This window comes from Phocoena phocoena, chromosome 7 (genome assembly GCF_963924675.1).
Source record: "Phocoena phocoena chromosome 7, mPhoPho1.1, whole genome shotgun sequence".
In the NCBI taxonomy this organism is placed as follows: domain Eukaryota; kingdom Metazoa; phylum Chordata; class Mammalia; order Artiodactyla; family Phocoenidae; genus Phocoena; species Phocoena phocoena.
In genome coordinates this window covers 106,332,730-106,349,901 of record NC_089225.1, presented here as the reverse complement: position 1 = coordinate 106,349,901, position 17,172 = coordinate 106,332,730, and the positions used below count along the sequence as shown (strand labels likewise).

Sequence of the window (17,172 nt, the reverse complement as noted above, 5' to 3'; positions counted from 1 at the left end):
GCTGCGGAGCATCTGGGCCCGTGAGCCATGGCCGCTGAGCCTGCGCGTCCGGAGCCTGTGCTCCACGACGGGAGAGGCCACAACAGTGAGAGGCCCGTGTACCGCAAAAAAAAAAAAAAAAAAAAAAAAGATGTGTGTATTTTCCTTTGTCTGGCATATGGTTACTTGAATAAATGAGCTTAGGTCCTTTTGGTGAAGAACTCAGGGAATCACTACTTTTACACTTTCTTATAAGACCTGCCCTCATTTCCATGAGCAGGTCCTAGCTTTGGCTCAGGTCTGGAAACTAGGCAAGGGAGCTTGACTTTTTATCGGGGTAGCTGATCTCAGCCATCTGTTCATCTATTTGTAATCTTTTTTGATGATATATATGAAGCAATATCCTTGTTGGCTGCCCATCTCTCTATAAGTTTAAGGTGTACAGCATAATGATTTGTCTTATATACATCATAAAATGATTACCACACAGGTTTAGTGACCGTGTCCGACTAGCTATCTCCATAGACTGCTTTGGGCCAGGGCTCCAGCTGTCATTCTAACCTTGCTGCACATTACAAAACTTACTTCATCTTGCTCTGACAGTTAAATGCTGCCACCTGGCTTCCATTATTCTAGACTCCTACCATTTCCATTGTCACTAGGGAATCCAGTTCTGTAAAACATTCCTCCACTATGCCAACCTACAGAGGACAGCCCCCACTGAGCATCTCAAGGATGCTGGTGCCCCTCAGCTGTGTGTTCCCTATCACCTTGTTAAGTTAATGTCTCTGAGGCCTCCTGAAGAGCACAGTAACCCGGTGGATGGGTTTTCCAGTTGTAGAGAGTGGAGCCATGCCAACATCCTGAGGCTTTTTTTTTTTTTTTTTTTTTGCGGTACGCGGGCTTCTCACTGCTGTGGCCTCTCCCGTTGCGGAGCACAGGCTCCGGAGGCGCAGGCTCAGCGGCCATGGCTCACGGGCCCAGCCGCTCCGCGGCATGTGGGATCTTCCTGGACCGGGGCACAAACCCGCGTCCCCTGCATCGGCAGGTGGACTCTCAACCACTGTGCCACCAGGGAAGCCCCATCCTCAGGCTTTTGGATCTTCTTTTCCACAGTCTGCCCTGGCATCTCTGCTTCCACTTCATCTAGTATGTACCACAGTTTATACCAAGCATTTTTTTAATTAAAATTTTTAATTAAATGTTTTTCTTCCAGTTTTATTGCAATATAAGTGACATACAGCACTGTATAAGTTTAAGGCATGTATAATGATTTGATTTATATACATCATGAAATGGTTACCACCGTAAGTTTAGTGACCAGCCATTTTTATTCCAAAATTAAAGGAATAGAAAAATATGTATATATATAAGCATTTAAGAGCCACCCAGGAGCATACTTGATTCATCCCCTTTGGCCCTCGCCAGGCTAATTAAACTTCTTGACACAGAAGAGTGCTTCTGTGTTGACAATTTTCCCTTTTCCAGTTTCACGTTCCCCTTTGTCCAGGACCCACCCCCAGACACGATCTCCTGGTACCTGCTGGTACATGTTGGCCAGTCCTGCAGCTCCACTGGGGTAGATGCTCTCTTCAGCTGGCAGGACAACCCAGGACTTTCTCAGTGGGGTCATGCTGGGAGGACTCTGCAGTCTTCATTCAAGCAAGATTAGGATGGGGTAGGGGAGGGGTCTGTCTTCCAACAAAGGCTAGGGAATTCTTTTGCAGGCCGTGTGTTGAGGGAGACCTGGAGTTCGAGGTTCTCACTTGCATCTACCTAGAAAGGCTGATTCTGATTCAGGACTGCACTCCTTCTTTACCAGGGCTCTGCCTTTGGCACAGGAGACCATCCCAGCTTAGACTGCAGTCTTCTCCTGTGTTCTGCCATTCTTAAACCTGGGACCTGTGTCAGGCCTCCCTTTTGTCTGCCTTCCAGCTGCAGTTGTAAGGGTGTCTCTGCTTTGACTAATAGATTTAAGGCTGTCATTTCTTCTTTTCAATATATTAGTGGCACTTAGCAATAGCCACCAAAATCCACAATTCCATTTACCATTTCTCCCTTTGTGAATGCCAATTTCAAAAGCTAGTGAAATCCTCTTTATCTCATCGAGTTTCCCAAAGGTGAAAGTTTGGCAACAGCACTATTAGAGCACACCAGGGACCATCAATATACCACCCATCACCATCTGGCCAGACTGTGATCCAAATCCAGAACCCACCCTTACAGCCTGCTTGCTAGGATCGTTACCTTAAGTTGGGTTCCCTAGAAGCAGAGTCTGAGATAAAGTCTCTTAAGTAAGTGATTTATTGTGAGTTTCTTTGGGAGAAACGGGGGAGGGAAGCAGGATTATAGGAAAAGCTAAGCAAGGATGTAATCACAGCCACAGACTAGCTCCAGCCGGATCTCATGAGGAACACAGGAGCATGAATCATAACACAAGGTTGAGTCCACCTTGGCACCGGAGGCTGGCCCCCAGGCCAAGGAAGTGTAACCCTCCAGGTGAAGCTGGCTCCGTTTGGCTGAAGGCAATGCTCTGGGGAGGGGCGGCATAAGCAGCCAGCCTTCCACGCGGCTGGGGGATGAGAAGTCTGCTCCAAAAGGGGTTTTCCAGGACACTAACCACATCCACTATTCCAGTGAACTGCCCTCGTTTGTCTCCTGAATAGTGAACACTTCCTTGAAATTCTTCTCAAATTCGGCCTCCAGTCTAAGTCCCATTAGGCCAAAGTCTTTGAACTGGAAAAAAATAAAATAAAATGAACGCAAAAATCATGGTGCTCATCATCAGTGTCATTGCACCTTGTAATTGAGAATGGTCAGGACTCCTGTCTCAGACACCCTAAGTTATACGAGCCAGGTTACGCTAAAAACCTCATGCAGCGAGGAGCAACAAGATAGGAATGGGAACTCATAAGCACACCTTACTTATTTGGACTCTTACTTATTTGGTTGGGTTATTGATTTCAGTGAGAGTTAGAAAAGTAATCTATGCTCTTTGTAACAGTGCAAATAGTACAGATTGCTTTTAAGTTAGATCAATGACCTTCCTTTTTCATTGACACTTCTGTTTCCCTCTGGCGACTCCTGTTAAACTATATGATCCATTCACATGGAGTGGAATCTGGAGATTGGGATTTCGGAAGAGGTCAGATTGCGCGTTTTGGGGGAGAGGTAAGAAGCACAGTGTGACTTTAAGATGCAAGTCTCTTCTCCCTGGGCTTGGAGCAGGCAGGACTCTGCTGTTCTCAATGGCAGCTGTAGGAGGGTCTGAGCTCTTCGAGGCCTGGGGTTCTGGTTGCAGGGACACCTTCTGATTCGCTGTTACTACGCCTTGCTGAGCTCCAGTCTTGAACGGAAAAGTCACTGACTTCCGGAACTCTTGCTTTGCAGGTTTCATAGGATGAGGGAAAGTAAAATTTCCCAGGCACCAGAAAATGAGGGCAGAGTGGTTCAATGGACAGAAAATGAAATGGAAGCGGGGAGAACCACTTACCTTGTAAGATGCCCTGTGGTTCTGAAAGATGAGGCGCATGTCCTGCACAAACCCCTCCACATGGGAGTAACCCTGCTCGTTCAGCCTCTTCTTGATCTTGTCCAACCACATGGGCTCCTTTAGGTTTTTAGAAGCCTCTTTAATCTAGTGAAAAACAAAAATCAATGGGAGAATTACTGGCAGAGTTCAATGTGTGCCTCCTGTGGATTCCCATCAAATCCAGTAGAAATACAGAAAGGTAACAGCAGCTTTCACTCCCAGGGGATTCTGATCTCAAATCCCATGGGTACCTGTTTCAAGGTGGGGTAACATCATGGCAGCCTGTAATCACAGTTTGTTATTGTTACTTACGTAATAGTAGTATGGAATCTTCGCAAAAAAGGTGCTCTCTGAATGACAATAGACCTTCAAGAGGAGGAGCTCACATTTCTGCAAAAGAAGGTGGCTGTGAGTGAAAAGCAGCTTGGAGACAATGAGCCCATATACATGCCCAGGCAGAGGCATGACTCACACCAGTATCTGGAAGTTTCCCCAAACATGGATGGCTCTTGGAGACAGACATGCAATGGCTGCAAACAAGTTCTGGTGTGATTTCAGTGTGACTGAGTCATGGCTCACCCTTTGGTTGCCTTTCTCCTGACCCTGCCTATCTGACTTCTCACATGTGAGGGGAAAGGGGAAGAATTGGGGTTCCCATCCGACTCACCAACTGCTCCTCAGGCTGCATCTGCCTTGCCAGGACCTCAGATTCCCCAAGACATTGCTGGCTTCCTGAAGACTCCTTTATCCTGCAGAAGGTGCAACTCCACAGGTTCCTAAGGGGCCAGACATAAGTGAGTGAGGGCAAGGTCCCTGGAAACTGTCATCACTCCTATGTCTGATACTGTCCTCCTTTCAGGAATGTTGATGGACACAGCTGGAGGAGGAAAGGGGCACCTCCAGAGTCTCCAAGAACCCCACGTGGGGTCTGAGCCAATGACCCTCATCCCATCGAAGGAGCAACAAGGGGTCAGGGCATGGAGGTGGTGTCAGGATGAGTAGTGGGCTCTTCTTTCTCTGTCTGTTTCTGGGAGCACAAGGAATCCTACCCGCCAGGCCTGAGTGTCGAAACTGGGTCTTAACCCCTGGGGGGCCTCGGGCTTCCCTCAGCCCATTAAGAACGTGGCAAAATGAGGGAACCAGCCCACGTTTCCTGCCTTTTCTGAATAAGTGCAGAACACAAACGAGTGGCATTTCCACCCCCATGAACAGAAGTCCATGCTGGAAAACTTCTAGGAAAGGACAGTAGCAGTATGTGGGCAAAGGACCTGGCTACTGACCTAGAGGAGAGCAAAACGCATTAACCTGCCACTGCCAGCATCTTGAAACAGCTCTCTGGATCATACTGCTGGACCCTGTACCTATGGCCCTGCTGTTTCCCCATCCAGACATAGTAAGAACTCTGTAGGGAGAGTGTGTACGGCAGGAGGAAGGGTCCCTAATAAGAAGGGAGGGGCTGCATCTCACGAACCTCTCAGTTTCCACAGGTGGGATGTGACAGTCCTCATGAAAAGATCTCGAACAAGTATCACAGCAAAACAGCTTTCCTCCATCCCTGCACGTCTCACACACATCTGAGTTTCCCAGCTAGAAGGTAAAACAACATCTATATCCCTGGTGAGACCTCAGAAGGCCAGAACTAGGGGAATCTAGAACTCATTGCCTTTGTGTGAATCTGAATGGACACATATGCTTCTCCCTGAGATATTAAAGAACAGCATAGCGTGGTGATTTCAGAAGCAGAAATTGTGGTCTGCAATGAAATTCAGGAGGAAGGGCCTGTGTGTCAAACCAGAAAAGTCTTCCCTATAAACCAGAGACTCGGGCTTCCCTGGTGGTGCAGTGGCTGAGGATCTGCCTGCCAGTGCAGGGGACATGGGTTCGAGCCCTGGTCTGGGAAGATCCCACATGCCACGGAGCAACTAGGCCTGTGAGCCACAACTACTGAGCCTGCGCGTCTGGAGTCTGGGATCCGCAACAAGAAAGGCCGCGACAGTGAGAGGCCTGCGCACCGCGATGAAGAGTGGACCCTGCTCACCGCAACTAGAGAAAGCCCTCGCGCAGAAACGAAGACCCAACACAGCCAAAAATAAATAAATTAATTAAAAAAAAAAAACAGAGACTCTAACACTGAAAGGCTAGCAACAAAACAAGACAATTTTTTAGGAATCTGAATAACTTTATTACCTTGCAGATAAAATAAGCTCCTGAAATAAAGTGTTAAATGCATTTGTCTACACCACAATAACTAAACTGACTCCTTGAAGGGTGATATATTGAGAATTTAATAAGGTGGATTAAACTTAGTGTGGAAAGTAATACAAGATTATTTAAACAACTATTTTGAGTCTTGTTCTGGGCTTTTGCGTGAAACTACTTGTATTGGGTGAATTGGGATTCTGGCCATTCTTTTTTTTTTTTTTTTTTTGGTGATACGCGGGCCTCTCACTGTTGTGGGCTCTCCCGTTGCGGAGCACAGGCTCCGGACGAGCAGGCTCAGTGGCCATGACTCACGGGCCCAGCTGCTCCGCGGCATGTGGGATCTTCCCAGACCGGGTCAAGAACCCGTGTCCCCTGCATCGGCAGGCAGACTCTCAACCACTGCGCCACCAGGGAAGCCCCCATTTCTTTTGCTTTTGAAATGGTCATATATGAGGAAGTGCTAGCTCCAAGGACCATTTTGCCAAAAAGTTCCCATTCAATGTTCTGGGGATCCTCAAGGACACCCCCCAATTGGAGACTGAGACTGCTCTGACATGGAGTCACGGCGCCATGTTTTTTCTCATCAGTGTAGGAACTGACAGATTACCATCATCATTCTCTAGAAAGTGATGACCCCTCTTCCCAGAAGAACAAGGAATAACAAATATAAGCAATGTCTAAGAACCTCACATTTGTGTATTTTTTAGCAGATTTATCTGGTTCTTTGCTTCTTAGTCCAGCTGCACATTAGAACTTTCAGGGCAGAGTATATAAAATACCAACGCCCTGGTCCCTACGCCAGAAATTCTGAATCAATTTGTCTGGGTAGGGCAGATCCATTGGTGTTCTTCTTTAATTCATGGAATGGGTAATTTTGTGTATCAGAATCACCTGGGGAGTCTTAAACAATCCCAGTGTCCAAGTCATAGCCTAGAGTGATGAACAGAATTTCCTCTAGGGTGGGATCCGGGCAATACTATTTTCCAAAGGTCTTAGTTGCAGCCTAAGTTGAGACTTACCCTGAGCAAAGGGGATATTATAGGCCTGAATTGGCCTGTAATACCAGTCCCAGGAAAGATTATTAACAGCAATGAGGGTATTCTAGCTGGAACAGCTGCCATCTCCTCCCCATGGACTTTTGGCCGTGGGCTGTGAGACCTGACCCTCTGTGTCTATATCCATCCCAAACAAGCCACACAAACACTGGACTCCAGCACTGTTTAGATGACTAAAGAATCCTTCAGTTGTCCAAGGGTCAGAAAGAGTGTGGATAAGATCTAAATATTGTTGGGGGGATTGCTTTGGAGGTAAACTATAAGTAAAACTACTTGACTATCCCTCCTCTTTTGGACGTTGTGTGTCAGTATTACTGCATACTAACCCATGTGAGTGCTTCCCCCTGGAGTTGTGCAAAAGTGACTCTGCTTAAAATGTCCATCTTGTTGCAATGAAGGGAATCAAAATATGATTCAACTTAGAGAGTGGAGTCATCCATAATTTTAGCAGACCTTAAAGCATCCAGCCATATGGTACCAGTTTGAGTAAAAATGCCCTGTGATTTGCTATGTGGTGACCAGCTCAGCACCACGATGGCTCCCTCAAGATTGGATACGGGGCTTCCGTGAAGAACCCACCAGCCCTGAGTGCATTTCTCTGCAGGACTCACAACAGGGTTCACACCTTAACTTGCCAGGTTGGCCTGGTCTGTTCCTTCTGAGTGACGCTTAAAACCATCTAGCTCTACCTGTACCTTGGAATAGATGTTTGGGATTTTCCTTTCCTTCCTTATTGCCTTCTTTAAATTGCTGTTTTCCCCTCAAATTTCCTCCTTATCCTTCATCTGCAGGCCAGCCGCACCCATTACTACTTCAAGCCCAGGCTCTAGAGACCCCAGTGGTCTCAAGCTCTGCCTCCCAGACTCACTTTCGGGGGAAATGGGAAGGTTTCCACTGAACAAATGGAAAGGATGCTTTCAAGGGCTGAGACACCCAACGCCAGAACCATGTACCTGACGTGGGAGATGCATCGGCTGTTCCCTGCTCATCACACATAGCGACATGCTGCACCTGAGCGAGAGTGTGCTTCAGGGAAATGCAGTGATGACTCAGAGAATGTGCAGAGGGAAAAGGCCCACCTTGTGCTGGGGTTACAGGCGGGCGCTAGTACTTACACAGAGGTTATCTAAAGTATTGTCGTGAGACTTCCATACTCTCTTCTGCATAAAAGAGAGAAAGATTGAAGGACAATATTGAATGTGATGTATGCCTCCACCACTTATTTAAACAGCAATCTGTTGAGGGATTCAAGACACGGTTTACCCATTACTTCATACCTGTTTTTATGGATACACGTATCTACTTGGAAAATAAAAAGTACCAAAGTACCACTGTTTGGCCCAATGCAAGTTCTATTCCCTGGCTCTCAGATGCAAAGTGGGGTTTTGTGAAGCCATACAGGGAGTCTGGCCCTGGTTCCCACAGATGGAGTTGGAGAAACTTTGCTGGTTTTCTTGCTTTGAGAGTCCCTGAGGCATTTTTCTCTATATTAGAAAATGTCATCCCATCTGGAGGAGCTGCAGTGAGAGTATCAGGCCGAGGACTCATCGGCAACAGCTCCAGTGACCACAGGGCCTAGAGGCCTGGCATCCATGCCAGGTGTCCCAGAGAAGAATGTCACCACCTATCACAGGTCTCCTAGGGCACAGCCCCAAAGATAAAATGTGCCCAAGTTTCCCAGGGTTGCAACTCTTCTTCCAGAAGGTCACCCTCCTCTTCCCTCCCTCTGAATCCCAAAAAGTCAGCTAGCTGACTCTTCAGAGGTAACTGACTACCACCCACTAACTTTACATTGCATTCCAATATTCAGTAGAATGACCTGACCTCCTTCCCTCTAGGACACAGGCAGCCTCAGCTTTTGTCTGCAGCCCAGGGCAGAGTGGTCATGGAAAAGTGTGATCCATGGGACAGTGATCTGAGAGGTGTCCATGTCACTGTCCACGTTTCTGTGTGGCCTAAAGTTCACCACCCATCCCCATTAGTTATTCTTCCATGTTAGACAATGAAGTTGAAACAATCCTTGAGGTCAGAGATATTGTTTCAATCTTCTAATGACCATTGGGCATTTAGTGTGCACTCAATCATTGTATGTTGGATAAGTGAATAAATGAGTATCATTTCACTTAGGAACAGATTACTTGCTATCTCCTAAGCAAATATTAGCCTACAATAAAAAGATTGTTCTAAAGGTGTATATCAGATTATTTTACAACACAGCAGCTGTCATCTAAAGGTGTTAGTGACCTTTGTGAAGAGCCAGGAAGCTGTCATGTGGTGTTGAGAGTGACACTGAAGATGCCAGAAGCCAAGGGGCAAGAGAGGTTCTGAGAGGCACAGAGGACCCATGGAGGTAGTAATGGGTCCTGAGATCCGCCACTTGGGGAGCTTCTGTTCTTGCTCATAGGGAGATGCAAAGTATAGAGGTAACTGCAGGTTGTTGCTAAAAAGTGCTGCACCCACAAATAAGGGTAGACTCTGTTGGTAGGACATCGTCAGCTTATGTGGGTAATCTAACTGAGTAACTCTTGGCACCTGGGGAATGCTACAGATGCTGGTCTTTAATATACTCACTAAGTAGGGCAAATAATATGATAGTTTCCCTTTAGGAAATCCAGTGAGTGAAATGTCCCAAGGACTTAGAGTTCAAACTGTCCAGAACATCAGATAATGTAAAGGCCTGGACCTCACATTCCCAGTGGAACATGAAGTCCCATTGGCCAGCTACGTCTGACCTGTCTTAGAAATCTGTGAATGTCTTGAATGGCCATTTCTACATGAAGTGTATAAGAATGGCACTTCTCACCTCCTCCTTCTTCTCAAGTTCTCATTCATACCCAACCCTGGAAAAACCATCACCATGTCCTGAATCTACACTGCACCATACATATTTGTTTGTTGCCTCCGGAGAGGAAGGAATCACTTTCATAGATAGAAGGGAGGTCTGCACAGCACCCCCTTGAGGAGCTGAAAGAGTGGCATCAGAGTAAACAATTTTCCAGGTCAGCCCCTGCTATACTTAGACTGTGAATAAACTTTTGCTCCATCAGATTTCATTAAAGTTAGGAAATAGTAACATGATTTTTAAAATCTGGGTTTGAGTTGAAGATGACCCTATCACCTTACTATGATATATCTTTATGTATTCCAGCATCATGTCTTCTTTTACAACTTTGACACCCTTACATCTGCATCTATAGCTAAAGCACATCCATGAGGTCTATTTTGATGGTTCCTTATCACCTCCATTTCAAATGGTTTACCATTCAAAGAAGATCTTGCCATATATACAACATAGTGTTCAAAGTAGCAACATTGAAGGTGCATACCGAAAGTTTTTAAAAGGTGGGAGTGGGGTGTTGGAGGAAGTTTAATAATAATTACCCAGTTGAGAAACCACAGAATAACACACGGTGCATGAAAAATCAGTTACGTTATGAGAACTTGTAGAAAGTTATGCAATAATCACCTTTCTCATCCTGCCATATTTCCTTGGAGGGTTATGGAGAAATCTTTTCTGAAAGATAAAAGGATCTAAGTATATGGTTGGCCTGTGAGTCTCGCATTTCGAACCTCCTCCCAAATATTTCTACTGGGATGTCCCACTGTCAGCCCAAAGCCAAGGTGACTAAATGAGAAATCATCTCCCTCTCCTCACTTGTACTTCTTCTAGAATTCAATCAGTGGTAGCTTAAAAATCATCTTTAGAACTTTTTTTTCCTCCTGTGCTTTTTTCCTAACTTTAAGAGGTTTTCCTTCATAATCTCTTTGACACCTCTCACCTCCTCTCCATTTCCACCAGTGTCACTCAAGCTTGAGTCCCTCTACCAGGGCTAGTCAATCAACACACACTTATCCCATGCCTATTTGGTGCCAGACATTCTGGCCAATCTTGGGCACACAAAGATGGACAAACCCAAGAGGGGTCTAGAGAGAAAAAGGGGATGCATGGAAGGATGAGAATAAAACAGTATAAGAAAGGCCTTAGTAATGGGCTCAAGAAGCCTAGGGAAGGAATGGTCAGGGTCAGGTCAGGCAGGGAATAGTCAGGGAAAAATGGCATTTGAGCTGAGCATTGCATGTTGAGTGTAGGTTTCTTCGGCTGAAAGACACTGAAGTCATTTCAAGGCCCCACGGCCACATAAAACACTATTTTAAATGTGTCATTTCACATCTCAGAAGACTTCACTGATTTTGCATTATCTATATTGTGAGTTTAAACATATTAGCCTGGCATTAAATCCCTCCACAAACAACTCCAGTTTATGGAGGATTATGCCTTATCACATACAATATGTCTACCTCAACCATGGTTCTGGTTTTCGTGCCATTCTTTGTCTGGAGTAACTTCTTCCTACTTGTTTGATTGTAAACTGTCTTCTTTCAGTGCATAAAGCTGTCTGCATGCACCTGAGTCAGAATGACCTTTCCTTCCTCCAAGCTCCTGCATCCATCCTGACGGAGCCCCTTTTACAACAGTGATGTGCTGCATTGTACTGAGGTTAGGAATGTGGAACACCTCTCCCCAGGTGAGAAGATAAACTCAGAGGCATCTGGGCTTTAGCCATAACAAATATTTGGTGAGCAAATAGTGACCTTATTCTTGGAGCACAGCAAGGAAAGTCACATCTCCCATCCCTGTCACTGGAATACCTCGATCAGCCAACGGAGGGGCATCCCACCGCAGCGAACACTTATCTTCCAGTTCTTGGATCTTTCGTGGCCTCCTCTGATTTCAAATTCCCTGGGGGTGAACCAGTCTCCATTCTCACTCTGTATACACTTCACCAAAACTCCTGTAAGACCAGGGTAAGTTAATCTTTAGCCCTCTTTGTTTTCAGACGGTGGGCTCCCAACACACTGGATCTGGACCTACCCAATTTGGTCTCAAGATCTAAAACAGGAGAGTCTAGCCTCCCCTTTCAGGTTTCAGAATCCCCAAACCTAGCCTTTAAGTCCCCTCAAAGGATATTTACTGCTTTGTGGCAACATTTCTTTAACCAACGTGCAACAACAACAACAAAATGATAATTACCATCAAAATCAACCTTTTATAAGTATGTCAAAATCACCTACGAAGGAAAAGGAAGTGATTTTGAAGAGTGAGACCATTTCAATTTGCTAGGGATAGAGAACAAGTCAGAATCTCCTGTGGACTTTGGGGAACCTCAGGTTGGGACTAAGATCTCCAGTGGGGGCTCTGCGGCTCAGAACGGCACCACAGCAGCATCTGTGCCCTTTATTACACTTTTCATCCAGTTTAATGGCATTATCGAGCAGAGATTTTCCCATCCCTGAAATCATGGATAGCTGATATTAAAAATAATTGTGAAATTTATCCAATGGAAAATTTAAGTTATGTATAAAAGACAATCTTATGCTTAACATCACTAGTCATTAGAGAAATGCAAGTCAAACCCACAGTGAGATACCATTTCACACCCACTAAGATGGCCATCGTAGAAAAGTCAGACAATATCAAGTGTTGGCAAGGAAGTAGAGAAATGGGAGCCCTCATACATTGTTGGTGGGAATATAAAACAGTACAGCCACTGTGGAAAACATTTTGGTGTTTCCTCAGTAGGTTAAACATGGAATCATCATATGAACCAGCAATTCCACTCCTAGGTATATACCCAAAAGAATTAAAAACATATGTTCACACAAAAACTTGTGCATGAATGTTCAAAACAGCATTATTCATAATAGTGAAAGAGTGGAAACAATCCAAACCGATGAAAAGATAAACAAAATATGGTATATACATACCATGGAATATTATATTATTGGGCAATAGGAAGGAATGAAGTACTAATACATACTATTATATGGATGAATCTTGAAAACATAATCTTAAGTGAGAGAGCCAGTCCCAAGAGGGCACATATTATATGATTCCATTTAAATGAAATACCTAGAATAGGCCAATTTATGGAGCAGAAAATAGATTAGTGGAGAGAAAATAGATTAGCCCAGTTTAGGGCTGGGTGGTGGAGTGGGGTTAGGTGGGAATGGGCATTGATGGCTAATAGACATGGAGTTTCCTTTAGTGAAAAAATATTCTGACAAAAATATTCTAAAATTAGATTGTGGTGATGGCTGTACCATCTTGTGAATATACAAATAAAACTCAACATTGAGTTGTACACTCTCAGTGGTGAATTGTATCTCGGTTAAGCTGTTTAAATACTTTACCTCAATTATGTACATTAATTCCTCGCAGCTACACCACGAAGCAGGTTTTTAATGATTCCTTTTTTAGATAAAGTATTTCAGGGTCAGAAAGGTCCCATTCTCTACTCGGCTGAATCAGTCCCTCTCGGCATAGCTGAGGCTGGGACTGAGGTTGTCTGATTCTGAATTCTGTTCTATCCTTACTACGTCAAGCACCTGCCCTGGTGAAAATCATCCAGAGGGAGAGAGGATATGAAGTTGGAGGCTGAGGGCCTCTTCCCTTTTATTTCTTCTTCATTTCTCTCTGGCCTCCCCATGGACACTTTCACGTGGGAGTAAGCACCTAAAATGTATGATTTCTTAAAGTGTGAAAATAGCAACTTAGGGATCCCTTCCTCCTCTCAAGCCAAACCATTGTCCCAATTCCTTCAACTCTGTGTAATTCACATGGATAATTCCAATACTTCTCGTGATCCCTTCAGATAGGAATTGCAAATAGACCATAAAACCCACCTTCTTTCAACTTCTTCTTATGTAACATCCCCTTCACCTTACCACAGGTCACAGGAAGTATCTGAGAGTGAAAATCCACTTTTTCATATCTGCGTTTTCTTTGCCCTGAAAGAGAAGATGTCTTCACTGTCTCATTTTCAATTTCGCACGTACTGCTTCTCCCATGCTGAGTTTGTTCCTATAAAGGTATGGAGGAACTTAGAAAGCTTTATTCCATAAATCTCTAGAGTCAAAGTCTTTCTTCCAAGTGGCATTTTTGATACATAACTACAGAATGTCTACCTCTACCTCATCCCTCAAATCTCACACAAAAAAGAATGTGTTAACAGAGAAATTGGGCTTCAGTAAAACTGTCTTAGCTCCCAGTCCAGTCAGCCCCCCTGATTCTTACATGACAATGAAACATACAGCTGCAACATGTTCTGAAGGGGACCTCCAGTTATACTATTTCACTGCAGTTAGGCAGCTGGAACAAAGCGAGAGACTGTACTTGCATCTCTCTATTTGAGCACTGGTTAGTGAGCAGAGAGAAAGAGTAATGATGGGGGAACCTAATGGAGGTGACGTCTGTCTTCTCTTTGTGTTCTCTGCTTTGCTTCACTTCTCCCTCACATCGGCTTTCTCCTTAGCTGAAAGAGGAGTTCAGGAAGCTCTAGGATAATCTGCAAGTTGCATGGTGGGGAGGGCTGCTAGAGACCTGATTCCACAGCAGCAGGGGTGAAAGGTCTTCAAACTAGCTCAAGGAGGATGTGTAACTGATGCTGACCCTCCAGCCAACGTTTTAGAGCTATGATGGGAAGAGGGGGAGCTGTCCGTGGTCCAGTTTTGAGGTAGTAGGCTAGTAGAACTGGGATGAACTGAGAAGGATGGTGTGGGCCTAATTCACGCTCTTGCTTTACAGATGAAGAAACTGAAGCAAAAGCTGTCAAGTGACAGGTCCAAGCCCACACAGTCAGAAGAGAATGACAGACTTCTGACTACCACTCCAGGCCACCCATGGTGTGCAACCTCTGACTCTCTGTGCAGCAGGAAAAGGGTCTGCTAAATAATATGTGGGTTGTATATGTGCCCTTTATATGAAAGCAGACTATTTCAGTTCAGCAAAGACAGCATCACTGTGGTAGCCCCTGGACCCATTGGGTCTGGTTTAGATCTGTCACCAAGTTACTTGTTTGTGGAATTTTTTTCTTTCATACACATTTTGAAAATGGACCAAGTCATAGACGTTTTCCAACAGTTAGTAAAGCTACATAAAGCAATTAGGGAAATGGATTTATCAGTAAAAACACAGAGTAAAGCACAGGAAATGAGCTGCATAATTATTGAGAGCATACTCCCCTTTTCTTCTTTACCTCTTGACTTAACTTTTCTCTGTGGGGCTCTGTCACTATGAGTTAAGTGGAGTCTCCATCTGCCTCTCTTTCTCCCTGAGAAAATAGAAGAATAGAATCACAGTCACAGACATGCAGTTGCATTGTGTATATTAGTGCTTTACGGAATCTCCATTGAAATGTAACTTCCCCATAAGCCTGTCTAAAGCACAAAGAAAAATATATAATGCCTAGTCCTTAAGCACGAAGAATTAGATGGCAAATCTTAGACTCATCTTATATTTTACTTTTCATTGTCCCACATTAGTAAAACAAACAAATAATAGAAATCAGCATTTTATTTATGTCTCAAGCAGCCATGTGTTGAGTGCTTAATAGATGCCAATTGTACATCTACTAATGTACAATGAAAGGAAGTGAGTTAAGGGAAACCCTATGGTGGGCTTCACAGGTGAGACACATGTCCTGCACATCACCTAGAATGAAGTTATTTGTACATTTGTGTTGAAAGGTTTAGTAATGTGACCAAGAGTTTTGTCCACCTGGGTTTAGACAAAGATATTAGAATCGAAGAAACTAACAAGAAGTCTAATCAAGAGAATGGGTAGAACTGAGTCCTCCAAAACCTTGATTTCAAATAGTAATTAAGGACTGACTCAGTAGATGTTGCAGCAGGGGGTGTTCTGCCATTTACAAGTTAATTGACTGTGGACATGCATCTCAGTATGTTTGCTATCATTCACATGTGTTTTATTTTCTAAGGTAGGAAGATAAATTCATTTCCTGGTTTCTGTGTTCAATGCCTACCATCAAATGGCCACCATCTGATGGTGCTGAGTGGGGTAATACAGACCCCAGGAAGAAATATTTTCCAGACTACTCCTTCCTAACTGCTGCAAACTCCAAGCAGATTATGAGCATATATCAGACCAGCAAAGTAAAAAGGCTCTTTCCTTCAGTCAAACCCCAAACGGACACATTGGTTGGAAAAATAATCCCACCAGTTCTGGTCTTTAGACTAAGCAGTTACTGAGAGGGTTTTCATTTCCTCAAGATCAAAATGGCCTCATGGGACAAATGTTGATGACTAGACCTTATCAGAAGATCAAACAAGTCACAACTTTGCAAGTTGTCACCCTGTTGTTATTTAACAAGATAATAGAATCTCAGACAAGAGGCCTACAGAGATTTCTAAACTTAAGAAATCTTAAGTTTAAGAAATCTTAAAACTTAAAGAAATGTCTAAATGTAAGAAAGTAGAAGACTTGGATAGTATAGCCGTGGGCTAAGGAGAACCACTAACAAGACAGAATTGCAGTTCTTAAAGAGGCAGGTTAATCGTTTGACTCCCTCTCACTTTCTCCCTCTGTAAGGTGGGTTCACTAGGCAATAGCAGGTCACCCAGCCAGGTATGGCTTTCTGAGGCTCTCCGCACCTCCTCTCTCACCCAAGATGCCAAAGTGGTGGAATACTCTAGAAGACCAGGATATTTCTGGTTCTCTTTCTCATTCCTCTCTCCTCTTCTAAAGGTCCATGCTCACAGCCCAGTGAGAAGAGATCCAGACATCTCTTCCTTGCCTCTCCCACATTCCAGTTTGGCTTGGCACTAAAGCTCTGATTACAACCTTGGACAGTCCAGCAAATGCAGAGTTCTTTCTTGCTCTCTGTCTCTATCTGTTGCTTCTGGTTATATCTTTCCTGGGTAGTAGGTATGTTGGATTTACCTTTCATCAAATCTGTTAGGCCTAATATTTGTAGGGAGAAAAAGGAAATACATTGAAGTCCATTCTAGTCTTTGGAGCTTCTAGTAAAAGGAGATTTGGTGCTTAAAACCCACTAATTCATAATATAGCGCTATTGTATTTTACTTTCAAAACAGATTGGCTGAGCAAGGCAGGATTTAACTATTTCTGTGTCCCCAGGCTCTAGTGCCCATTTAATAACACTGAAACCCCATAACAAACCCTAATAAATACTATGGTAGTCAGATTACAATGTAAGGTTATTTTTAAAAAATTGTTATGCTTGGTATTAACCTCTAGAAGTAAATATGACAATTTTAAATTTAATACTGTTTTCTCAAAATCTTAGTAGAACTAAGTCCCAGCCATTGAGAACAATTCACTAAGTGCCAAAAAGGGTGACCAACTGCCCCAGTCTGTTCAGGACTAAGGGGTATCCAGGATGCAGGACTTTCAGTGGCAGGACTTGGAAAGTCCTGGGCAAACCGGGTCGAGTTGGTCACCTTACTTCACAGCCTACATCCAAAGGCAGTGCACCGAACCACCTATGCGACCGTCCAAAGTATTAGTGGAACAGGTTATGGTGGCCCTAGCTCTTCACTCATATCCAGGCTACATTTCTTTCCAAAAAAGTCAAGTTGGTGCCT

General features: G+C 44.3%; 2 protein-coding genes across 2 annotated transcripts in view; both read right to left on the bottom strand.

Moving 5' to 3' along the window:
* SP100 (SP100 nuclear antigen) overlaps positions 1-1,612 on the bottom strand; it is a 98,759-nt gene extending 97,147 nt beyond the window's left edge. Inside the window, exon 1 of the mRNA XM_065880186.1 lies at positions 1,497-1,612. Coding sequence (XP_065736258.1) covers positions 1,497-1,612 — 116 coding nt within the window. The remainder of the gene's footprint in view (positions 1-1,496) is intronic.
* A 995-nt stretch (positions 1,613-2,607) lies between these two features.
* The window catches only part of LOC136125446 (nuclear body protein SP140-like), a 60,759-nt gene continuing 46,194 nt past the window's right edge, over positions 2,608-17,172 (bottom strand). Inside the window, exons 13-22 of the mRNA XM_065880185.1 lie at positions 14,805-14,879; positions 13,453-13,557; positions 11,419-11,561; positions 10,235-10,282; positions 7,884-7,925; positions 4,983-5,098; positions 4,179-4,287; positions 3,824-3,901; positions 3,473-3,616; positions 2,608-2,715 (exon numbers count right to left, since the gene is read on the bottom strand). Coding sequence (XP_065736257.1) covers positions 2,608-2,715; positions 3,473-3,616; positions 3,824-3,901; positions 4,179-4,287; positions 4,983-5,098; positions 7,884-7,925; positions 10,235-10,282; positions 11,419-11,561; positions 13,453-13,557; positions 14,805-14,879 — 968 coding nt within the window. The remainder of the gene's footprint in view (positions 2,716-3,472; positions 3,617-3,823; positions 3,902-4,178; positions 4,288-4,982; positions 5,099-7,883; positions 7,926-10,234; positions 10,283-11,418; positions 11,562-13,452; positions 13,558-14,804; positions 14,880-17,172) is intronic.